Source organism: Perna viridis, chromosome 9 (genome assembly GCF_037379345.1).
Source record: "Perna viridis isolate PV_CMFRI_1.1 ecotype Kerala chromosome 9, ASM3737934v1, whole genome shotgun sequence".
Taxonomy (NCBI): domain Eukaryota; kingdom Metazoa; phylum Mollusca; class Bivalvia; order Mytilida; family Mytilidae; genus Perna; species Perna viridis.
The window spans coordinates 21,619,521-21,645,147 of record NC_142453.1 but is presented as its reverse complement, the minus strand read 5'-3'; the positions used below and the strand labels follow the sequence as shown (position 1 = coordinate 21,645,147).

The 25,627-nt window shown below is 34.2% G+C and overlaps 3 protein-coding genes across 6 annotated transcripts; 2 read left to right on the top strand and 1 right to left on the bottom strand.

The window, feature by feature from the left end:
• The first annotated feature begins 269 nt into the window (after window positions 1-269).
• LOC148607313 (uncharacterized) lies at window positions 270-6,356 on the top strand. Its single transcript, XM_088545433.1, has 5 exons — window positions 270-411; window positions 2,452-2,856; window positions 4,340-4,502; window positions 5,802-5,889; window positions 6,280-6,356. Exons 2-4 carry the CDS (start codon window positions 2,452-2,454, stop codon window positions 5,879-5,881), a joined length of 648 nt encoding a protein of 215 aa, XP_088401559.1. The 5' UTR covers window positions 270-411; the 3' UTR covers window positions 5,882-5,889; window positions 6,280-6,356.
• Window positions 6,357-10,492: 4,136 nt separating this feature from the next.
• LOC148607312 (uncharacterized) lies at window positions 10,493-13,451 on the top strand. Its single transcript, XM_088547010.1, has 5 exons — window positions 10,493-10,522; window positions 10,938-11,381; window positions 11,829-11,991; window positions 12,837-12,924; window positions 13,389-13,451. The coding sequence occupies exons 1-4, from the start codon at window positions 10,508-10,510 to the stop codon at window positions 12,914-12,916; spliced, it is 702 nt and encodes a 233-aa protein (XP_088403136.1). The 5' UTR covers window positions 10,493-10,507; the 3' UTR covers window positions 12,917-12,924; window positions 13,389-13,451.
• LOC148607311 (major vault protein-like) lies at window positions 13,207-25,596 on the bottom strand. Of its 4 annotated transcripts, XM_088547005.1 has the most exons (14): window positions 25,131-25,596; window positions 24,295-24,376; window positions 23,686-23,849; window positions 22,383-22,578; window positions 21,016-21,366; window positions 20,096-20,221; window positions 18,533-18,643; window positions 18,141-18,266; window positions 17,658-17,807; window positions 17,035-17,273; window positions 16,179-16,521; window positions 15,628-15,839; window positions 15,073-15,316; window positions 13,207-14,631 (listed from the first exon to the last, which is right to left on the bottom strand). In XM_088547005.1, exons 3-14 carry the CDS (start codon window positions 23,826-23,828, stop codon window positions 14,293-14,295), a joined length of 2,580 nt encoding a protein of 859 aa, XP_088403131.1. In that variant the 5' UTR covers window positions 23,829-23,849; window positions 24,295-24,376; window positions 25,131-25,596; the 3' UTR covers window positions 13,207-14,292. The 4 variants fall into 4 exon arrangements, with proteins under 4 accessions (XP_088403131.1, XP_088403130.1, XP_088403132.1 ...); XM_088547004.1 differs by lacking the exon at window positions 24,295-24,376 and having other exon boundaries at window positions 25,033-25,596; XM_088547006.1 differs by lacking the exon at window positions 24,295-24,376 and having other exon boundaries at window positions 22,383-22,643; window positions 25,527-25,596.
• Between the last annotated feature and the right edge of the window lie 31 nt (window positions 25,597-25,627).

Below are 25,627 nucleotides of genomic sequence, written 5' to 3'. Positions count from 1 at the left end.
CATTACACTTTTTCAAAATTTGATAATTGATCATTTTATATATCTTAAAAGAAAAATTAATTAAAAAAAGATCATCATAAATAGTATATTTGGAATGAAAAAAAAAACAGAACATTGTACCGCTGCAACTTTTTTTACAATCAATATAACGAATTTTTTAGCAAACACATTAGCCCTATCATATATAAACGTTCTCATTGTTATCAGATACATTATGCCTCTTACTCAGAATTTTCTGTTGGTTCGTAACGTAAAAAAACTTATTAGTACACGGTGTGTAAAAGTTGAATCTATGTAAAATCAATGTACTAAAAGGAAATTTGATATAAGATGAATCGATATGTGGTGTTCAAAAGGCAGAGGTTAACTGGACCTGTTCACACATTTTCATAAGCAACTGAAGACTACAAGGTAGGATTTTCTATAATATTATAGTATGAATTTTGTCGAAATTTCTGTGCTAATCTTTTTTTTCTAAAATATATCCAAGCTTACAAAGTTCTGTATATGGTGTAGGGGTGTCCCCCACACACTTAATTTACTACTGCACTGAATGGGATTCAATAAAACTTTTTTTGCTTTTTTGTAATCTCTGTTTGATATCCGTTTTTTTTTGTTATAATGTACTTTTTATTATTGCCCAGAATATTTTTTTCAGTTTACTGTTTTTTGCATAAAATCTTTATTTTCTACAAATTCTATCCCCCCCCCCCGACACACAGAGGGACAAACCCATCATGCATTGATAAGTAGGGGTGCCAGCCGGAGTTTCTCAGAAGAAAGGGGGTGTAAGGAAATTATTTGCCATATTTGTTAATTTTACACATTAATATGACAAATTTTCCATTAAAAAAGGGGGTGCTATTCCAAGTATCCCGTCTGGACCCACCACATTTTTTTAGCTGAAAAAAAATGATGATTTATTTTATATGATTTCAAATCTAAGGAAACATTTCTGTAAAAGGTCATTTATCTAATTTCGTTTTACTTTAAATTATCATGGTGCAATTGAGCAACTCGTGTTTCAACTTCATTTCTGGAAAAAAAAATTATCGGGTGTATGGGGGCTCTTTATTTCTCTCAAACGATTGAAACAATTTTGCGTAATTTTCCTTTTATGATTAAGAACATTTTAAGGAGGTAGACCTGGGATAAGAGACACAACTATTACAAATCATTGGAACGTTTGTATTTAGCAATTGACATCAATCTCGTGTAAGCATCAAAGTAACATGGATTGATTTCGTTATGTTTCAAATGAAAGCTTGATAGGCATTACAGAAGTTGAATATGATGCAAACATATCACTGATTTTAAAAGTTGTGCCCCTTACCCTAGGTCTACCTCCTTCAGAGACTGTCTGCGCAAAAAAATCAGGCACATCCATATGATATGGGTGGCAAATGGTGAGTTTTATCCAACTGATTTTTTTTTGGTTCCAATGTAATTAATCTATTTTGTTTCATATTTGTATGTCACACTGCCTGGTTTTTAAATGGACAACAATCTTACACGTTTTACCACCTTTCTTAAACTGCACCTGAACTGTTGGTACACTGTAACTACACTTATACCGATCGGAACTACATGCCCATTTCCGCTACACTAAAAATAACCTCGGATGCAGAAAGGAGAATTCACCGGAATTGTAGTCATACGCGACACAAAGTAGTTCAATCCATCAGGTGGCGCTAAAAAATTGGTTACAAATCACTAGAACTAAAGAACAAAAACTCTGTCAAGAATTTTGACGCGAAGAGGAGGTAGGAAAAAATAGCTATGGTAAACCATTCAGGTACGAGATAACAATTAATTCCCCTTGACTTTTCGTTGTATATAGTTCCTTTTTTAGTGTGTTTCTTCCTTATTTTTTTCTTTGCTGTCATAAACTTTATTGCTTAGTATTAACTGCAGAAATGTAGGGCAAGGATCAAATTTACAAGGGATTTTTTTTCATTCTGTAATTTTATGTAGAAGTTGTGATTTGGTCCCATGAAAGAAGGTCAAAATTTAGAACATTTGGCAGTGGTCACTTTTCTTGTCTACGGGGTCTCCGAAGCAAAGTTGCTAAAAATAAAAAAAAATGATGGTGAATTTTTCTGGCACTCTTATAGAAATCTGCTTTTATACATGTTTCCATATTGGTGAAGTTTGAATGAGTTTGAAGCGGTGGAATATTTTTTATATGTCAAGATGGGTCTGTTGAAATGCACTACGAAATTATTTGTGTCCTCGTACCTTCGACCAATAAAATTTTAATTTTAGAGTCGGATCGGTCAAATTCCGAACAAATTCTTTCGCCAAGTGCCCCCGATGTATTTCTTTTGTGTAACTAGAAAGGCTGAGGAGTTCCGATTGCACTTAATATACCTGTACAATATATTTGTTGATAGCAGATTTTAGAACGGTATATGTTTTCCTTTTTTACATAGTTTTGTTAATTGTTTTCAGATGAAGGTAGCATGGATTCTACTGTTATCCCTTGTGTTGGTGTTTGTCTTCATGGACGATGCTGAAGCCTGGCGACGACGACGATTTAGATTTAGAGTTCGAGTTCGTCGGGTTGTCCCCAGGATTCGTCGATTTAGAGTCCGAGTAAGGCGATTTGTTAGAAATATCGGAAGAATAGCAAAGAAAGTGGTAAAAACGACAACGAAAAGCCTTATCAAATACAGCCCACACCTCTACGTTGCTAAGAAAGTCGTCGATAAGGTGAAACAAAAGATAGCAGAAATGAAGAACAAGGGGGAGGAAGAGGACCAATGTGTTGCTGATCAGATCTGTGGGGGAGAGTGTTACAATGATAGATGCACGTGGCACTGTGAAGACGCTTGTAAAGTATTCTGGGATGACAAGGTTTGTTCAAGAAATACTCATACAAACTCCGAAACAACGGTGATGTAACGATACAATTTTTTTGTTTACTTCACATATATTCGATACACATAGAAAACAACTGAAAAGTTATTGAAATTGATCCTGACGTATCTAATTTAAAATTATAAATGTTAAATATTTTGCTGCTTATATAGGGAAATAATGTGGAAAAGTTTTCCCGCCTTTTTTTTCACAGTGTTTTTCAACTAAAGTTGACCTATTCAATTTCTTAAAAAGGCAAACTTGATGGATATTCCTGAAGGTTATGGGGTATAAATACTTGGATAATGCACACAAAAAACCCTAAGTGTTCTTTTCTAATGTGTCACACCTTCCATACATTTTGCAAGATACTTAGTCAGAGTAATACTTATATGAATCTCATGATATGTCTTAAAAAAAACAATAAAATTCCTAGGATGGAATCATTTATAAAAAAATTCTTCATAAAAAGATGAGGGCTTCGATTTTTTTTTTGTGACTGTGACGTCAACAATCTTTTGAATGATTGAGTACTTCTCCGTCGAAGAATCAGGCAAAATGTCTATAAGGTGTGACACATGAAGAGAAAGTACACAGATATTTTATTTCATTGTCTAAGTATTTATACTTCATAACCTCAAGAAGTTACTGTCAAAATGTTGGTAAAGTTTGCCTTTTCAAGATATTGGTAGGTCAAGTTTAGTTGAAATAACTATCATGGAAAAATGGCCGGAAAATGTTTCCTTATATTAGCAGTAAAAATATGTACGTCACCAATGCTTCAGGATAAATTTAAATAGCTTTTCAGTTTTTTCCTAGATGTATTTGAATAATAATTATTATGTTTGAGGCATAAAAACGATATTGAGAAAAATGATGTGCCACTCATTGTCTGATTCTCTCACAGAATGGCACTTAACTTGTTCAAATTTTATTCTTCTTAAATATAAAATAAAAGAAATGACTGTTATATTTTTTCTGTCAGTTTGAAATAACGTTAATGCCTGTGGAAATAATCTGTTCCTTTATTTTTTTTATCAACCATATAGAGGTATGGCGCGGTAATAGGATAAAAATACATATTTACGCATATGATTAAAAAATCATGCATATGCTAAATATACATGCTAAATTATTTAAGCATATGCTTCGATCATAGATATGCTCTAATATTTTAGGTATGCAAAATTCTTAATATGCATATACATGCATATGCAGAGTTCGATTTTAGCATATGCAATTAAGCATAAATATATTTAAATGCTTGTTTTTTTTTCATCCTGATAGTATCAGGTGTTACCGCGCTTTCAATAGGGACAATCGTTATAACCAATGGATTCTATTGTTAATTCTGATGATATTGTATTGTAGGAGTAAAGAATTATTATTGAATGCGACTGTATACGCCTGTTATAATAATAAACTGCACATACATTATGTTTTCTGTGTGAATAACTTAAAATACATTTTTATTACCAAGTTTAACTGGCCAAGTGAAGAAGTTAGACCGGTCCCCTGCAAGTATGAAGATTACGATGTTGACGGATGGGGCTATTTTGAACCGTCAGAATTAGCCCAATTCATGGAAGTACGTTCCAGAGACAGAGGGAACAAGAAGGTTTTTGACCTACTTGATCAGAATAGTGAGTATACAATATCAACAATAAACCCTATCGTGGTTAATCGATGAGCACACGTGAGATTTATATACCTCCGCGAGGTAGTGCTTGGTAAGAAAAAAAAAAGAACTCGCAGAGGTGTATATTGATTAATATGTTCAAAGCATGCTTATAGAATATCCCATAGTTAGCACAAACGGTCTTATTATTTGATTTTTTGGAAATATTTTGGGGACTATTTTTTCATTTTTCAGTTCCAGGATTTTTTTTCCTGAACTGACTTACCAAATATTTACATCGCTAGCTAGTTAATCCAGTACAACGCATATACATAATTATGATCAAATATAGACTAAACGAGTCAAAAACAATGGAAACAAAAAACAAAGACAAGAAAAGTACACAAAACCAAAAAGAAAAAAACAGAGAAAAATAAATAAATAAGAACTTGCAGCAACGGTATACTTAATTTATTCTATTTATTTTATTGATATAATTAAGTACCAGTCTTTGTAAGAATCATGCAAAATCTGTAAAATGTGATACACCCCAAAAATGGCTACACATTTTTATTTTAGTTTTTAAGTTGCTCTATAGGTCTATATGCTGAAATGTATAATCACATGTTCAAATCTGTCTGCTCTTAGGGGATAATCTACATTAAAAAAAAATCAATAGTTTCTATTATATTTTACTGTCATTTACTGGGTTATCTCCCTTAATTTTAAATTCTACAGTACATTCTATGAAACTTTTATCTTCTATAAACAAGGGTCATATGAATTTTCACATGTTAATTTCTGTTAAGTATGGTATTTTACACGAGATATCAAAAATAAAATTAGACTTTCCATCCATGAATCTCATTTAATTTGCATGATTCTTAGCTGGAGCGCTACGTATTAGTCCAAACATAAACTATTGAGTAGAGATGACCGGAAGATCGTCGGGCAATGGAAATTCCGCTAAAAAAATGCCGATTTTTTTAGCGTGGTTGTATTGCCCGACGATCTCCTAACTGTTTCTCAACGCTAGAGCATGTGTTCTTAACACAAGACAGTCATCAATATAGAAACAAAATAATAATTGTTATTGCAATGCAATTAAATTGAACATTTTAAAACTAACAAATCATTATTAGGTCAAAGTTGGGGCTTTTAATCAATTTTGGCTGTTCTTCAATGATAGGGTTTCAACTATACCAATATTTTTCCAAGTTATATTGGCATATGCAGCACCATACAGCCACATAATTAATGTTAACAAAGCATAGAAAACTGATTGGTTCAGTATAAGACAATGAGTGTATATTTCTTTTTGTAGAGGATGGTAGGGTAACCAAGACGGAGTTTAATAACCGGAAGTCAATTTTACTTTCTGACCCGGATGAAAATTGCAACTGAAATTAATCGTAAGTTTAATTCAGTTTCAAGAAATTGAAGGGAATTACATTTTTTGTGTAGTTGATTTTTTTTAAAACGATGTAACAACTCCATAATTTCTCTGTCTCATATTGCACGACCGTCAATACAGTATCACCTCTGACTTAGTTGTTAAATCTTTTTCCAGGCCTAGAATTTCCGTTAATTTCAATGTTTGTAAATCTCAACTTTTAATTATTAGAAGCTTTCATATAAACTATAAAAGGTACGTTTTAATAGTCCCTGCACTCCAGGGGTTTTATTTGAACCCAGGTTATGCATGAATTTAATATGCATATTTTGCCTTGGTTATCATGAATTGAACCATTCTTACTATCAGGTAAAAACAAAAAGTACACACATTTTATTCTCTTTTGTAGATAAAGAATGAAGACATGATTGTGTATAAAGAACCCCAAAGAATACGACATTAAATAAATATTAGCGTTTGAAAGGAGCACTTGTAGTTTATAATTACACCCCTGTTGTATAATATATGGTCTGTAAGCCTCGTTCTGGTTTCATTTTCTTACCGGAATTTCCTATGTAGAACGTATGGAAATTCGAAGACCGGTTTGTATTTTATTGTTTACTTTCGGGATCTCGAAAGTAAACAATAAAAAAAATGCTGTATAACCAGGCAAAATCTTCTATTTCATGATTTCTATTGGTATATTTACACGAAAATATGTTTTGCTTTTATATACTCAACCAAACGCTCTGAAGTTGACAAATCTCCATGCATTTGAATGGTAGACTAGAACCAATTCTCGTAAAACCACAGAGTCACATGATGAGACTTACAAACCGTACAGTGACCATTATTAATGTCTAACCGTCCGTTTGTCCACATTTCATTGCAACTACCAATCACAGCCATGGCAATCAGTATTTTGACAGAATGCCATATTGTGGGATTCAGTTTAAGACTATTGGTGAGATTCGCCAATATGTTATCACTTAGTTGATAATTTCAAAAGTATAGAAACTTTAAACATACAAGAAAGTAGAATTAATGCTCTGGGTTAAAACCTGTACAGAATTTTTGAATTTCGCCTAAAAATTATTTCGAATGAAAAGAAAAATACTGTACTTATAATAATGTTATGGATACAAAATACAAAACTCAATAGAGACCGGTTACTCACACTGCCATTTTATAAGTCTAATATTTAAAACGGTTAAAAACAACAAAAAAAAAAAAAAAAACAATATAAAAATAACAGGCAAACAAAAAGAAAGGGTAAAACTAGTATAAGTTAACAACGCTTATATATGGAAAATACCGTCTCCACCTTCATGCCCACAATGCACTTGGTTGGAAACAATTTATAATACATTGTACTAAACTTCATGTATCATAATTTTTTATTTCTTAATAATTCTAATCATAGGATTCTTCATGCTTATAGCCATTTTTAATTGGTCGAGAACGTCTTTGCCAGAAAGTTTATACTTGCATGAACTTCTTCAGATCGTTCATGTATGAATGAACGCCTGTCAAATTGAAACCAATATGGCGGTCGCGTAGTTCGAAAGAGTGTGACGACGAACTAAATGGCATAATATAGCCGTAAGAGTCGTTTATTACTTCCATAGAAACTTTTAAATGCTTACGTACCATTCTGTGTAAGAATCAGGCAATGAGTGGCACATCATTTTTCCATAATGCATTTCAACTAGATTTGACCTATAAATATCTTAAAAAAGCAAACTTTTCAAACAATTTGACAATAATTTCCTGAGGTACTGGATAATATTCTGATAAATACTTGGATAATATAATAAATTCTCTTTTTTTTTCTTCATGTGCCACACCTTATACATATTTTGCTTGGTTCTTAGACGGGGAAGTACTTTTTAAAAAAAAATATGGACCAGACAAAATTTTGTATGTTATTTGGCCAAAATGTTGTATGTCATTTGACCTTGGAATCAAAGGTCAAGGTAAAAAATCAGCCAACAATATTCTTTACCTTAATGTAATTTACTTTCATACCAAATATCAGATATCTGGGTAAAAAGACGAAAAAATATTACGACCGACACAAAGTTTTGTATGATATTTTGCAATTTTTTTATGTTATTTGACTTGGGGTCGGAGGTCAAGGTCAAAGGTCAAATACCTAAAACAATACTCTCTGCCTTGGTGTGATATACTTAGATGCCAAAGATCATATATCAAATAAAAAGACCTAAAAATATTGGCACAGACAAAATTATGTATCGTATTATGCCAAAATTTGTATATGGTTTGACCTTCAGGTTAAAGGTCAAGGTCATATGTCACTTACTCAAATACGCAACATCCGTCCATGTACCAACGTACCAAATATTAGAAGTCTAGGTCAAAAGACTAGAACGTTATGGCCTGGACAACGTTTGTATGAAAAGCGTTTAAGAAGAAGAAAAAAACTCATTCTCATTTAAATTTGCAATTCTAATTTTTGCAAATCCCAAAATTGCCATTTTTAGAGTTTAATAAGGAATCCAATAAACAAAATTGAATTTGGACGTTAAAAAAAGTCAAGTTGTTTAGGTGTGACCCTTTGACCCCTTCAGTGTTCTCCCCATAATTTTTAAATAGCACAGTGCTTACCGGTATAGCACAGCTCTTTCCCCCTTCTTCCAAAATTATAGCACAGTGTCCATAGTGCATTCTAACTTGAATCCAATTTTTAAAAAAAATTAAAATATTTTTCATTTTTTTCATTTAATTTATTGCTTTTCCCATATATCCAACTGATTTAATGTTAGTTCGGATGAAATATCTGACATCAATAAATCACTTACAGTGAAAATTGCATGACTCTTAAGCGGACTGCCACTTAAAATCTAACTACAAGTAAATTCATACATCATTGAACGACCGAAAATAACTGTTTAACCCTATAATAAAAATGGAGAACGAATTGAAACAATATGTTCTAAATAGTAAATGGCTATCATTACGATTTTCATTCAGAATTTTCAACTTTCCTTTCATCTGTGGCAACATCCCTTTAGTACATGCGTATAAAGTGTTTATATCACAACTCATACGTTATGCCAAAGCTTGCCGAAACTACGCATAGTTTTTGTATCGCGCTAGATGTCTAAAAAATAAGCTTCTGGAACAGGGTTATGTAACTACAAGATTGAAGTCATCACTACAGAAGTTTAATGGTCGTCATCATGAACTCGTGGATCGTTACAGTGTATCCATCTGCGCCATGAAAAATGATTTGTTCAACGTGTCATAGTTTTCCTTCCCTCTTTCGTCTACCCCGGACTTGACTTTTTATGAGCAACTCGGCGGGTGTTTCTAGAAAAAAAAACAGAGGACGCTTACCCTACCGGTGCACCTGGTCCATGCTCCCAGTTTTTAGTGGAGTCCGAGTTGCTCATTTGCTTTTTTTACTTTGTATGTATGATTTTAGTTACTTTATGTTCTTTGTTGTGTATGTTTGTTTTACGTGTCTGGTCTTTGTCCCTGGATTACATTCTATTGATAACTGTTATAACTTTTGTTCCCTTGATTACTCTTTCAAGGTATGAAAACACAACATAATAACCAAAATTACACACACATAGAAGCAGTAGTAAATGAAGAACCCGGACTCCATGGAAAATGGGAGCATGGACCAGGTGCGTCAGTTGGATAAACATCCTCTGCTTTTCTGGAAGCATCGACCGAGTTGCTTAAAATGCCATGTCCTGTATATAAGAAAGAGGAAAATTATAACATGGTGAACAAATCAGTGTTCATGGTGTAGATGAATACATTTAAGTTTTACATTTTAGTGTATACAAACATATTTTTACCAATTATTCATCTTAAAACACTTGAACAACGCACTGTTCACGTCAATAAACAAATTAAACCGTCTTAATAATTGAAAAATTGGTAATAAAAAATTGCACATGAAAATCAAATTTTCTTCGATTATACTGAAATATATCAGAGGTTTAGATGAAGAGTCCTTACAGTGATCAGGCCAATTTACATGCTACAATCCTCAGTGCCTTCAAAACAAATTATTCATGCCGGCTAAATTGAGCATACCGTAAAGAAAAAAAATATTAAAACAATAAAAACTCAAAAAAAAAAACAAAAACAAAAACAAAAACAAAACAAAAACAAACAAACAAAGAACAAAGAACAAAAAAAAGCGAATGTTTACTGAATTTTGATACAAGTTATACTTGGAAAGTTGCTTTCCGAGAAAAATCCAGGCATAACAAAAAAAAAAAAAAAAAAAAAAAAATAATAATAGTAATAAAATAAACAACGAAATCAGATACACTTTGAATCAATATTCTGTGATAAAGAGACAGATTCCACCAGTTTGTATCATTATCAAGTGCACGCGACTTTTAAGGTAAGACATGAAGATTTGTCAGCGTTATTTAGGAATGAATATTTTGTGTATGTAATATTGTTTGAGAACGGATAGATGGTAGTAGCGGATCCAGGAAGTGGGGTAGCGGGGGTGGGGAGGAATCCTATCTTCATGTGCAATTTCAAAAACAATTTTGCAAACGTTAGACAGATGTGGTTAAATTATAGCCTGAATTGTCAGGATCGCAACCCATTCCCTTGTTATAAATTTCTGGATACAACCGTTGATGAGGGATATTCATGTATATACATGAATATAATTTTGTTTTTACATATATAAAAATACACTTAATCGAAGTGATTGGTTTAGTTTTTCTTCAATTATTTCTAGTCATGAAGAACATTACAAAATCTATTTTACTTGTTAATAAAAGAAGATTTCATTAGGAAATCCTTTTGGATTTTCAGATTTCAGAATACTGGCATACGGTTTCATTAGGAAATCCTTTTGGATTTTCAGCTTTCAGAATACTGGCATGCGGTTTCATTAAGGAATCCTTTTAGATTTTCAGCTTTCAGAATACTGGGATGCGGTTTCATTAAGGAATCCTTTTAGATTTTCAGCTTTCAGTTTTTGGGATACTAGTATGCAATCTTGTGCTGTAACTTCATTAAAAGTTTTCTGTGTCGATCTCTAATTCAATTTGTTGGTTTCAGATGAAGGTCGCATGGATCTTATTATTATCGCTATTTTTGGTGTATGTCTTCATGGAAGATGCCGAAGCCTGGCGACGACGACGATTTAGAGTTCGAGTTCGAGTACGTCGAATTGTCCCTAGAATCCGTCGAGTTGTCCCTAGAATCCGTCGAGTTGTCCCTAGAGTTCGTGTAAGGCGCTTTGCCAGACGTTTAGGAAGAATAGTAAAGAAAGTAATAAAGACCACAACTAAAGCCTATTTACTGGCGAACCCTCATCTTTTTGTAGCAAAGAAAGTGTTTGATAAAGTGAAACAAATGCTAAAGAAAGGAGGGGATGGGAAAAATGGTGGGTGCGAATCGCAGGAAAAATGTAATGGTGGTCCTATTTGTGGAGGGGAATGCTACAGCGGAAGTTGCGGCTGGCACTGTGACGACGCTTGCAATGTATTCCGAAACGACAAGGTTTGTTTTAGAATATATGTATCTATGGAATTTGATATACTCTGCTTTGCGGGAGTTGTATAGTGATAAAGTATCCGTCCTTTCGTTCGTTCTACCGTTATCTGTAGTGTCCGTCCGTTCTTTCGTTCTACCGTTGTCTGTCCACAAAATTTGGCTACAGTTATTTCTGCATCTAGTTACATTGTACTACAGCAACTTGATAAACGTTCCTTTCTTAAAATATAAAATTTTATTTTATTCTGACTAGGAAAGAGAATGTAGGGTCACAATTGATGATGTAGTCTTACAAAACGGATACAACAAAATAAAAAAAAAAAAAAAGAAACGTGGATTGAGTAACCTTGTCAAAAAATATGTCAAAATTGAATTAATACATATTAGATTACAGACTTGGAATCATTTTAGATTTAAAAAAAATCTAAATATTTTGATTTTTTGAAATTTCAGATAAATTGGCCGAGCAAAGACATCAAACCTGTTCCATGTAAATATGAAGATTATGACCTTGACGGATGGGGTTACTTTGAACCGGCGGAACTAGCTCCTGTCATGGGTGTACGTGCCCGGGACAGGGGAAACAAGAAAGTTTTTGACTTACTTGATCAGAACAGTGAGTACAGATGTTTATTGATACACGTCAGGTTCAACATGTACGGTAGAACCTGAACCATTTAATTCCCTGGGGGGGGGGGGGGGTAGGGGGCGTGCCTCATTACTTTGGAACTACTACTTATTTTACTTTTTTGTCAACAAATTGTTCATTAACATTCTGTGAAAAATCAGAATTTTTTTAGCCATGAACTTTGGGAAATTTGAAAAGTAAGCTCCACCTCCTCAGTTAAATGGTCCGTTCTTGACAGCTCATTGTTTTCTGAAATAGTTTACAAGTTCAGTGACAAATGAATAAATGTTCAAGTCATTTAAAGGTTCAAAGATGATTATGATGACCTTTAACCATAGATAAGTGACATCTGAATTGAAGTACAATTCTGTGGATTGAACCTTGAAACGTTTTTGTTTTTTCATTAACCAAACGATCCAATTTATTTCGATTAGGAGGTTCAATCACATGACTTGCTGCTTGACCATTGTTCAATTATTAGATAATAAGCCATGCATAAAACAGTTCGGATCTTCCCGTACTTGACAGTGCTAATCTGAGTGTCTGTTTAGAGAGAAACAGCGGAAGGATATTGAAAATGAGAAAACTATAAACTGCCTTATCACGTCTTGACTATACGCCTTTTCAGCTTTGTGAAACATCTAAAATCAGCATTTTTCATCGGATTTGTCAATTATACCTTGCGCATACTAGGCGAGAACCATCGTGATTTGCAAGGTCATCATATAGTAAACCTTAAACGAATTATTTTACTGATCATTGAGTCATATTTTATACAACATTGCCTTCTTTTGTCTTAATGCAAGGACTAATTCTTGCATATAATTTAACAGAGGACGGAAGGGTGACCAAAACAGAGTTTAATAACCGGAAGTCAGTACTGCTCTTCGACCCGGATGAAAAATGCAACTGACAGTGAAGGTAGGTCTATTAATCTTATGAATTCACCAAAGAACTACAAATACCAAAGATAACAGGATGGATCCAGGATATAATGTATAAAAGGTGACGTGTTCCAGGATTTCTTCAAATTTGCCCATTTGTGTCAAAATTTTATACCAAACTGACCAAAATATTTTTACTAATGGAGGGACTATCAATCCCCAAAACCCCGAATGGCCTTACCACATGATTTTACAGGATAAAAAGTTTATACCATCGACAGAAGGATTTTGTTCGAAACTTTGTATAAAGATAGACAACTTTGATTTTTAAAACAATTTTTATTTAACCGAGTGAATTTCATATACGACAACTCGAAATGCTGTAGAATACAAGCAATTTTATCTGAAGCAAATTTTCGTTTGTTCCTATTTTTAACTAAAATATCCCTTTGAATATTTTTTTTCATTTGTTGCTATTTAATTTCATAATTTTTTCTCCAGAATTTCGAGAGACAGCATTTATACCGACGCCAGATTAAGACAAATAAATATCAGCATTGAAAATGGGCTGTTATGTTTTTATTTTTCATTCAGTGTTTTGATCTTATAACATTGACATAGTAAATAGGGAAGTGACGTTGAACCTATTGAAAAATACTGTTTTTTTTAAATTCAATTTTATTTTTTATAACAAACTAGTTCTACATTTATAAACATCACATTAAGATAGCCTTTAATGCATGTTAAGGTACAAATGTACTTTTAAACGTCAAGGCTTTCTGACATCTTACAATCCGTACAGTTTCTACATGAACAATGTACAATGTACATGTATAAACTTAAGTGATATCAAGTGGTACACAATACATGTGTGTGTGAACGAAATTAATACCAGTACAAATGTTATTGGTAAATTGCAAACATGAAGATTCTGTATGTGTGTAAGTTAAGAAAAAATAAAAACAAATACAAAAAAAATGTTGAAAAGGCATAAACTTTGAATGGATAAATATTGCACACAAAAAAAGAACGAAAGATTCAAAGTTTGTACAAAAAATGTAAAAAAAAGATGTATAAAGACAAAATGACTTCAACACATACAGATTGTTTTAAATTGTACATTCATATAATAACTTACACCAACAATATAGAGTTAATATCAAAATCATGTGAATATGTCAAAACCACTATAGTACATTTCTCACCAATCTCTTACTATTAACATGACCTATACACATATCAATTCATATCACAGATACTGCACCTAAACACTAAACCAACAAAACACGTCCAACAACAAATGAACTGTAACCCTTCTTGAACATCTGATTCAGTACTTCCAAATAAGGATATAAACAGTACACAGATAATAAAAAAAGGTCAATAAAGGTTACTTGATCCACATTTACTCTACATCATCTTCACTACCCCTTCTACCCTTTCCCATTGGAACCATCCCTCCTACCAGACCACTGGCAGTATTGAAAAGATTTATTGGGGTGCTGCCATCTGTGATCAGGGTAGATTTCAAGCCAAGGGACTGTAACATGCGCACTTGCTGATCCGGGCCAGCAGAAGCCATCTTGGCTAGAGTATTGGCGCCAATTGCAGAAACCATGTCCTTGAACTTTTGGGTTTCGATACCAGCCATTTCTCTCGATTTAGATAGTTCCATTTCATTTTGCTCTCTAGTGTATCTAAGCTCCGCCTCTCTGGCTTGAGTAAGGCGCTCAAGTTCGGATTCCTGAAAAAAAAGTAAAATAGGAATTTTTGGATTATTCATATCGGATATACTTAAACGTTTATTATACAGGTTCTATTTTCAGTACATACAAAAGATCTTTCTAAGAGGAACAGTAATCGGTCTGTTACCATGTTAACCTCTCACTGTTATGGCCTTTAAGAGCTTGTTGAAAGGAGTGGTACACTTGAGGAAGACCTTTTTGTGACTTCTGAAAGTAACTATTCGCTGTATTTTTTTTATATACGCTGATGCATTTGTTGCGTTTCACCATGTCCATTCTTTTTCCTCTCTTTTCACTGATTGACATTACCATAAGACAATTGAAATTAAGATTCGTACCCCTTGAATTTTCCACCTCCATATACAATTAAACAACAAGAACAATCACAACCAATAATACATGCTTAGTAGCACTAGCCCAAGTAAAGTAGGTGTACTCACGGATTCAATCTTCATTGCTTGAGATTTCAATTTGGCCTGATCAACAGCAGCCTCTCCTTCAATTTTAGCGGCCTCAGCTCGGGACTGTGCCTCAGCTTTAGCTTGTCCTGTGCTCTCTACAGCAGCACTGTTGGCCTGTAACTCTAACAGTTCCTTTCTGGCTTTCTCAGCCTCTGCCTCATCTGTAATTTTCTGCCTCTCCAATCTTCCTTTAGCCTCCTGTTCTAACCTTTCTGCTTCATGTCTATAAAGTAACAAAAGTATTTTAAAACTTCAATGTATGAAATCCGTAAGAATATACGATATTTGCAGTTAATGGTGTATATACCGTCAAAGATAATATAAATTAAATATTTACACTGATGCAAAAACCAATCACGGAGGGTGTTCTCAAAAAGGGATGACACTCCCTTTTTGCATGAACATTTTCCCTAAGTTGTGCCAATTTTTGAGAAAAAAATCCTTTCTTCATAAATGTCAGGATCGGAACACCCTATTACAAATTCTTGATCCCCATGCAGACAATTCACTGAAGAAGAAAAGTCAATAAAATACCTTGCTGCAGCTTCCTGTGAATTAGTTGTAATTTCAATAGCCAGCTGTACAGATTTCTGTAAAGCGTCCCTAGTCCTCTGATCGACTGGTTCCACCGACTGGATATCAATACTGGTAAATACCAAGTTATTCTGGGAGAATCTAAACGTATCTCGGACCTTGCCCTTCTCATCAAAACCAAACACAGATGATCTTATGATTCTTGCTGAGTTCTTAAAAAGATAACAAAAAAGTTATTCATAGTTATTTATAAGGCTTCTTATTTCGATTTTTGTTTTGGTTTTTAGTATTCTTGTGTAAAAAATTGTTTTTGGATCACAATCTTATTTTTGGTTCTAATGCTATTTCTTGAGTCAAGTAAACAACATACCGAAATTTGCAATTTATAAATTTGATACAAATGTATCTAAAATTTCAAATTTGAGCTTTGTTCCAGATATTTCAAACATTTATTAACACAATTTTACAGTTTTCGAGAAGTCCACTTTACGCGTTTATACTATAATTTTGTAAACAATTGTACAATAAAGGGTAAGGCAAAACTCATATACCTTGTGGAAATCGTCGAACTGAACTTGAGCAACAGCTCCTCTGACTCGAGATGCAATGGCCTTACAAGCGTCTCCAATAAAATCTGGGACACTGAAAAGCTTTGCTGCTTCCGCTTTGTCTGTTTTATCAACGATTTCAAAATGCCAGTTATAAGATAACTGTAGTGAAAGTCGAGCATGGTCGGCTGTTTCTACGGTGATGATGTCGGTGGAGAAGTCTGGACCCAGGAGTAAACAGAGGGATTTAATGACATTATTTTTCTTAGGTTTCCCACCAGAGAGGCTAAGCTTTGTAAACTGTTCATCTGGGCCCAACAAAACCAACTCTGGTCCAAAGATTACTCTGAAATTCGAAAGTTTATTCACAGTGGGTTTTTTTTTTAACAACAGACTTTTTAAGTTAACCAAAATGATAGCAACATTTGCATGTTAACTACATGTAACTGAAGTAAGTGAATTGATAAAGTACATTTTCAGCAATATAATTTGTAATATTCATTCTTACCCTCCGATACACTAACCTTTACTCTTTAATCGAAACTTGGCACATAATTTTATAATTTACATGTAAATTGAAGCAATATAATTTCAGTTTTTTCCTTCGAGGGACAGAGCTATTATCAATAACGACTTTGTCCATGCTACACTGCCATATTCATTGCATCGAAAGGGAATTTTAAATGTTTCCAAGAAGAAACGTTTGAGCCTGCGTTAAAGTTAAAACAAACATCATTTCTAACAGAATGATTTGAGCTACATATTTATTCATGTTTAACACACCCTACATGTACAAAACGCCGCTGTCGCTCTGTCCCTATTATATGTAAGTGAATCCAAAAACTTGATGTTGTTTTACCTCGCCTGTTTCTCTTTGTAATCGTATATCTGGACAGCAGCGTTGTGAGGCACTCTGTAAGTCACTACACGTGTTCTGTCACGTGTCTCCACAGAAGCAGTTGGTTTTGGTCCTCTCTCTCCAAAGGCTGCTGGTTCTTTGGACTGAGATAACAGTTGTTCAACTGCTGGGGGTAGTTCTTTGGGCCAAAGTTCCTCATCTTGGTTCAGCATGTAGGTCTCACCCATTACTGCTCTCACCTGAAAATCACATGATTTGACTCAACTCTCAGCATGTTTTTGAACTAAATAATATTATTTTCACGGAAGGATCTGACAAAGAACGCGTAGTACGAAGAAGTCAAAGCATAAGACATGATCATGGAGGTATACTGAAAATTGTGGTCTGACTGAGGGTGTTTTGAACATTCTTGACTACCCTTTCCGGTCTTATACGGGTGGGTTTTGTTGAAATGATTTAATCAAACTTGATTGCTTACTATTCTTCCCGTAGGAAAAAGGAAGTCATGAACCCCTTTAATATCAGGACTGTAATATATCAAAATTACTATCAATAGAAGTTTTTAACGTCCATGGCTTCCCTTTCCAGCCTCACACAGATGGTAATATGATATGGATACATACCCTTCCGGTTTTGATATCTCTGACGTAGATACCCTCATTTTCATCCAATGGCATTGCAGTTCTCTTCATAACGACCTCCACCTCTACAGGAGGAACGTATTCAGCTGGTCCCCTGATCATCCATTTGTCTCCTGGTTTCCTCTCCACTTTCTGAAGAAATTAAAAAAAAAATGACAAATTGTGGTTTACTTAGCTTATTGAATGAAAATACCAAATGGGTGATATGGGTGCATACATTTCTTATTCTGTTGTATTTATTCAATTCCATTTTGCCTTAATTTTTATTATCTATCAATTGGTCTACAAGTCCAAAATTGTCTTTTAAATCCTTCAATAAACATGACTATATACGACTATCAACCATCCCTAAAATGTATAGAGAACAGAATCCAAGTAGAAGAATTTACACCGGTTTAAAGTTTAATATTAACCAACTTTTCAAGAAAGTGTCATTTTCGCTGAAAATGGATTCAAGTTACTTACAGCATCCTTATCCTTGAATGTTTCGGTAGCTCTGAGGATGACTCCCTCGTCTTCTCCGAGGACATAGACATTCTGAATTCCCCTCTCAAGTTTCTCACCAGGCATCAAGAAGAAAGAACATTCTCCCTAAAGCAAATAAAAAAATATTATATACATGTAGGTATTCATTTGTGTACAGGACTGTTGGGTTGCTGGTGTAATTTTTTCTTTTGGTAATCAACAAAATTATCATGCAATCAATTACTTTCTATTATTTGAATTTTCATTGGATGGTTACAGAATAATATTGCAAACAAAATATTTGTATCTGCATTTTAGTCAATGATTTCACGAAAGGAATTTAAAATTCTACATTCATTCATACATTTTGACCCTGACAAAAAGGTACAAACCTTGATCAACCTTTTCCTTCCGAGTTGAGGTCTTCCCTGGTCATCAGCTGGATCCAGGATAACACAATACTGTCTGGTGGTCAATGTTGTGATATTAACCACGCCTACAACCTACAAATATAATATGGGGTAGGCATTGCCTAAATCAGCGAGCACCGTGAGCTTTATCATACATGTACCGTCTGTGCCGAGACAGACTCGTGAAAATAATAAAGGACATTACAAAAGGGGAGGGGTCAATCCGAATGAAAATACTTGCTTCGCAAGTGCAATATTTTTATTTATATTAAAGCAGCAAGCTAAATCAATATTTCTATTTGAAAGTCTGTCGTGTTAATTAATGGAGGAGTTTTTTTTCAATAAATGAATGAAAATTTTTTTTTTCCAAAAAAAATACCAACTCCATATCCCCCTTTGCCCTCGCTCTCAAAATGGTCAATAACTTTATAGCACTTCGCAACACTTTACATTTTTATCCCTTAAGGGCATCTGTAGCAACATCCATTTCTTCAGTTTTGGACTGTCAGATCAAACTATGCAGATACCGGAAATATTACATTCTCCACGGATGGTGGGAATATTTTACACATATCATGTGACGTAAACAAAATTCAGACGACAGCTGCAAAGTCCTATCTTAGAAAAGCTATGCGTCTTTTTTTGATAATACAATCGGAGTTATATTTTTTTCCGAGGCTCGTTAGGTTCTTGACGGCAGCCACAGTGGAGCAGCGGAGATACACGTACGTACATCCACGTGTTTCCCGAAGTTTTTATAAAAATAACATTCACTTCTTTAAATAAGTAAAACAAATTAGAAAAAGACTTGAAAACTATCAGAAAAGATGAATTTATTTTTACTGAAACGTAATCTTAACCTATATTTTTTTATTTGTTTGATTGAAGGAAATGATGAATTTTCTCCGTAAACAGTAAGGACAGTCACTTTTTGTTACTTCCGGAACATGACTTTTTTTCGTTAGTATATGGGGAACCTTAAGGGAAATTTAGAAAGTAAATGTAATAACGTTAGAGCTAACACCGCTTCGCGGCGCTCGCTGTCATAGTATATAAATATTGAAGATACAAATGCATGTACAATGAAATAACAAGACAAACGGACGACTTCTCAAGACACCATCGCATCCGTGAGAAATAATAAAAGCACTGGCCATTTTGTACGTACGAGACACGAAATAGGCAAAATATATCTTGAAGGATATTTTTAAGTTTATTTATGGCCATTTCAGAATTCTTAATGTTCATTCCAGCAGTATTATTTTACCAAATCTCCCAATGCCCAGAATGCAGAATGGCAAATTAACTCACAGCATAATCCAGAGTACATGATATTACATGTGACTGAGAAAGTGTTTATAATAATTATACATTTACTTCAATGGTGTAAATTTCTTTTCTAATGTATTTTACACTAGTGTTTTATAAGGGAACGTTAAGTGTGTAATCTCGTGCACTTTAGTTTACCAGATTATCCTGCAAACTTTCATAGTAAGTAAAATTTCCATTTCACTATCGAAATTGCAACAAAATTTCTTTGCATACCTCTTCATAAACATTTGGGATGTGTGTTTCTGTGTCAGACATCTTGATCAACCATTCCTCTCCGTTCTTTCTCGTCACACCGAAGTCATCTTTGAATGTTCTTATGGATCTCATGTGAAGTGCTTTCTACAAGATAAAATGCACTTAAAAATGAATAACCATCAAAATATAATCTTCCAACATATTTTGTACGTGGGCACTTTCAATTTATCTTTAAGGAGTGACTGTTACATTTTTCTGGTTGCACCGCGGTCATTGAGGTTAATTTAAATAGACCGAAAACTATAGCAGTCATTCCTTATAATTTAATTGTAATATCAAAATTTAAGGTGTAAATCATTAAAATAGGTTGATGACATCACAGTCACATTACAAAATTTTGTCTATGAGATGATGGACAAAATTTTGTTTGTTTGTTGGGGTTTGACGCCCGAGCAGCAGTATTTCAGCTATATTCAGGCGATGAACATGAAGTGGATGATAAAATGAACATGAAATGATGATGAAATGAAAAATGGGACGGGACACAAGGACAATGAGGTCGACAAATTTTGATTGCCACTGGAAATAGGGAGAGGTAGGTAGGGTCGGGCAATTTAGCCTCCTGTGGCGGAGTTCTATGGTTCCTACTCCGGGAGAATACCACACTAGTCCAAAATTTTAATCCAATTTTAAAGCTTGTGACATCTGAAATTAAATTATTGTGACATGTTTAGAAGAGCAGGAGAGAAAGTACATGTACTGTATACCGTTACAAAAGTTCTAGAAAGTAAAAAATGTCCCATAAAAACCGTTCTTTACATCCAGTGTACATGTTCGTTTTTAAAAATTTTTTTTTATTATATCTTTGACATTGAAGCTATACTTTGCACTGTGAAAACATTTCAGCAAATTTGTCAAAAAGTATACATATGTCTTACCTTATCTGTTAGTACGTATGCATCAACTATATCTACCACTTCCTCATAAGCCCCAGGGAGATAGGCTCCATTCTGTTTAACCAACCATTCCTCACCCGTTACCCTGGCAACACCCTGTCTGTCAATAGTTTCCTTTCTGGCCCTAAGTCTGATTGCCTGGTTTGGTCTGATAACTGTAGCTCTAATCGTCTCCTCAATGACTACCTCCTTTCTGGGGATGTAAGTCCCAGGTCCTTCAAACAACCATTCATCACCAGCTGTTCTCTTCTCCTCATCATCATCCTCGAAGTCAAGAACAGCTCTGAGGCGCAGGGCAGAATTAGCTGCTACCACTTTCAATGGAGTCACAACCTGAAAACGGCGATGTTAGAATTAATTGTATTGATAGAATAAAACAGATCAATCAAAGTGAATCCAAAGACTGTGCTTAAATGTACTAATGATATAATCAGTATAACGAAAAAAAAATCGTGAGATTCTAATATAACTTTCACTATTTTTAGCAAGTTTCACGGAAAATGAAATACAAAAAGAAGTGTGTCCATTGACCATGGATCCGCCATACCTCAATTCAAAGGAAACTACTTTTTTATAGTCGGGAACTGAATAAGCCAGTGAGCCGAAAGACTCGCATATAATGCAATTACATGTACATGCATCATAGTTAATTTCAAAGCTAACCCATATTTTTTTCATTTCGTACTTAAAATTATTGTTCCCATTAAAGTTGCTGAAATTTGTGCTGCGAAAATTTACACGATCGGCGAACTATCCGAACAGCTTCTTTGAGATGAAGCAGCAGATCGGTCCAATGAAGCGTTGTTGAGGTTTGTGAGACGAATATCAATGAGACAGAAGCACTTGTGCATTCGAACAGAAGTAAAAATTAGTCCCCAACACCTAAAGGCGGGGCACCAAATCTCTTAAGTACAACAGAAAATACATTAGTTTTGACAATTCCCAGGATAAACACTGCCTAAAATCGGCCTTTATAATACATTTTGTTGGTAGTTTAAACCAATCCTGTAATTTAAAATATTTACTTATGACCCTGACACAGTTTTAGTATTTTAAGACGAACTATGATTCTTAGGTTTTGTCACGCATTATAATAGGGAACTTTTTTGTACATGTACTTCCCTAATAATAATTACTTCAATTTCAACATACTTGCGATGTATAAATTAATTATAAAGCAACTTATGAAATACTATAGTTTTCGCGCAGTGCACATTGGTAAAAATTTCCTGTTCGATAATTTCCCAGGGTACAATGAGATATATTAAGGACAACAAAATTTTACCTGTTTGAGAGTTCCCCCATGGAAATGAGGGTAAAAAGAAAGATCCTTAGGCTATAAATATTACCTGTTTGAGAATTTCCCCAGGATATAATGGGAAAGGATCCTGGGCCAATCTGATCTCCTGGTCAGCATGTACTAATTTAGCCTGACCACTCTCATCAAAAACAACTTTGGACTCTTTATCTTTGAGGACTGGGTTCTCTATGATACAATAATGCCTTGGAGGCACTGTGATCATCTTCTCTGGTCCATAGACCACCCTGAAATAAACAGAAAATATAGACTTATTGTAACTGTGATCATCTTCTCTGGTCCATAGACCACCCTGGAATAAACAGAAAATATAGAATAGACTAAAATATATATATTTAGTAAAGGATATCAACGTATATTTGTTCTTTATTACAGGAGTTCGAATTGTAGTAGTAATTTTCATATAAATCATTTTATAATGAAAATTCCTTTCGGAACATGATTTGTAATATTAGGTTTACATGTATTCCGTTGGGAAAAAAGTATCGCAATCGAATTTCCAGAGGAACTTATAATTCTGTAATATTTCCTCTTTTCAAACTTGTGTATGGAACTCCTTTTCCGTGACAAGGACAGCAGCTTTGTATTTTCTATAGTACATGTACAATGATCTTTCATGGTACCTTCACGGCCAGCCTCAGAAGAACGTCTCTAAAATATGTGTAGCCACAACATGGTACATTATTCGTATTTTCAATCTGATTTCCCTAAATGCATCATGCAAATTTAAATTTACTTCCCTGTGTTTCCTCTTCATTCTCCATATACTAGTTGTTGGAATTGCATACTTGTGACCCTAGAAGTATCTTCCATTTGGCCATTAAAGCACATTGTACATGTATGAATCGTCTTTCAATTGGAATATATTCACTTACCGTTTTCGCATGCTGGTGGATTTCTTTTGTTTGACAATTAAATTGGATTAAAAGCATAGTTGTTCAAAGTAGTTAAATTTACTACAGACCTGTATCTCGGTTAATTAGAAGTTGTGTGTGTCAACTTCCTGGTAAATTTGAGGATGAAAATCGGATTATGACTGACTATTTCCGAATATTGGGAAAGGTTTTAAAGGACGGGAGCATGAGTGAAATAGACCAAATTTTTGCAACCCTATGCTCAGACCAGTATTCAATGCCCTCGTACGATTCCATCCCTCACAACCACATAGACTGGGTGGAATAAGTATGCCCCACTTACAACCACATGCGTCGGTCAGAACTAGTACATGTATGGTCTCATTCTCTTAACCCCGGAACGGACCAGGACTAGTATATATGGACCATTTTGTAACCACAAGTCCTGGATTAGTAATCAGATCGAATCAAGTAACTTACTTTTCATTATCCTGTCTGACAAAGGTCTGTGGACCAATCTCAAGCCTTGTAACATTGAGGTTCTGGTCCAAAACATGCAGAAAGTAATATGGGGGTATTCTGTATATGGACTCATCGCCGCGTCCTCTTTGTGGTAAAGACATCTTGAATTAACTTTTTACTCCCTGAAATAAAATAAAATGCATCGTGTATGTTTTTGGGTATTACACTGTAGAAGCTGTTTTGTACATGTATTACTCCAGCATAAAATGTCTATAGGAATGTATTCCTACACATGTTTAGCGACTAAGCACTCATTCAAGAGGAATACATTTTTCTCTGAACCCACACTCCTCCTCTCGTATTTAGATACTGACATATATCCAAGAAAATGAGGAGGGTTTCAGGGTATGGGAAAGTTTGGGCATGGAACACATCTGCTTGAAATCTAAAATTTTAAAAGAATTTAAGGATTACTGAAAAGTTCGCGAATTTTTACATCGCACAACTATTTTTTCTGGGACTGGCATTACTCTTAGAAGAGAACAAAGAACTATTTATAGTACATGTATATTACTGCGTTTGTGTTAACTGCTGCGATGTCGATGAACATGCTCAGGGTACACTTACGCGAGGAAAATTATTCCTTCTCGGAAGTGAATCACACGAACGCAAGGGTCTATATGCCTGTAAACTAATATTCCAAGCTGATCTACAACGAGTGAATGATCAAAGCTGTATAAATCAGCTCTATACAAATGGCCGTAATTATGGTCAATTTTAGTTTGTATGACCGCAATTAAGGTATTTTGCCCTGTTAAAAACATAATCAATTATAAATAAACGGGGAGAATGATACATTCATTACGGAAAAAAAACTTTAATGCATGGAGAAGTTACATATACATTGAACAAAAATGTATAAATATATATTAGTATGTTTTATAACAAGCACAAGTCAGTGTGCAGATAAATGATTATAACATACATTTAGATTAAAATATTACGTTTTTGTATATGCATTATAAGGGTTTATTTAACCCTATATATTGTCTACACTATAACCCATACTCTATATCACACCTCTAGTCAGACCTATATCGCGTAACTTATATCACACCCCTAGACATATATCGCAAATCTTATATCACACCACTTCACGGACCTTACTTGAAGTATGGTTAAAATTTATGATATAACGATCATGGCATGTTCAAATCTGTATCACATGCGCGCTGTATCAATCCTCGAAATATATCACCCCGCAGACCGGTGGCCCTTGGGATACAGGAGTCTCGGGTTGATACAGCATGTGATACAGATTTTGACATGTAATATTCAGTATATATACGAGTCAATATTATTTACCTTGAAACGTCTCTGAATGGGAATCCAGAACTGACCGTTATATTTATTGCAAATCCTTTGTACTTTAAAAACCGAATATAGCCGATATTTTAACCTACCTGTAAGAATTCTGCTGACAGTATTGGATTTTTCACTGCTTGGTTGATCATAAATTGATTGGAAACAAGCCAAATAAATAAGTAAATAGTGTATAGTTTTAAACTTAAAATAAACGGAAAATCAAAATAAACACCCATGTTTCGTTTATCAAATAACAAAATAGACATTTATGCTACGTTTCAAGTGATATAACAATCTTTAAATTGTACAAGTTATACAGGACATGTAAACAGATATTTGATTAATAACAAATATGGACGATGAAAATTTACATTACGTTAATGACTTGTAAACCAATTATACGTGTAATCGAACATTAATTTGTATAAATGGGTTCATAAACCATATTTTTTTCTTAAAATGATCACAAAAAGCGAGAGTAAAAATCGTGTTACCTTCAACAAGCTAGCGCCTAAAATGCCCCACCAGATTTCACTGCAATTGTGGTGAAATATTTTTCAATGCGTCAAATCTAAAAATAACTCACGGGGATTTC

Coding starts and splice junctions, on each gene's coding strand:
- LOC148607313 (XM_088545433.1), top strand. CDS start 2,452: ATGAAGGTAGCATGGATTCTACTGTTATCCCTTGTGTTGGTGTTTGTC. Junction 2,857..4,339: donor AAGTATTCTGGGATGACAAG/GTTTGTTCAAGA, acceptor TTTATTACCAAG/TTTAACTGGCCAAGTGAAGA. Junction 4,503..5,801: donor TGACCTACTTGATCAGAATA/GTGAGTATACAA, acceptor TTCTTTTTGTAG/AGGATGGTAGGGTAACCAAG.
- LOC148607312 (XM_088547010.1), top strand. Junction 11,382..11,828: donor ATGTATTCCGAAACGACAAG/GTTTGTTTTAGA, acceptor TTGAAATTTCAG/ATAAATTGGCCGAGCAAAGA. Junction 11,992..12,836: donor TGACTTACTTGATCAGAACA/GTGAGTACAGAT, acceptor ATAATTTAACAG/AGGACGGAAGGGTGACCAAA.
- LOC148607311 (XM_088547004.1), bottom strand. CDS start 23,828: ATGTCTTTACCACAAAGAGGACGCGGCGATGAGTCCATATACAGAATA. Junction 22,579..23,685: donor GTCAGACAGGATAATGAAAA/GTAAGTTACTTG, acceptor TGTTTATTTCAG/GGTGGTCTATGGACCAGAGA. Junction 15,840..16,178: donor AGTTCGACGATTTCCACAAG/GTATATGAGTTT, acceptor TATCTTTTTAAG/AACTCAGCAAGAATCATAAG.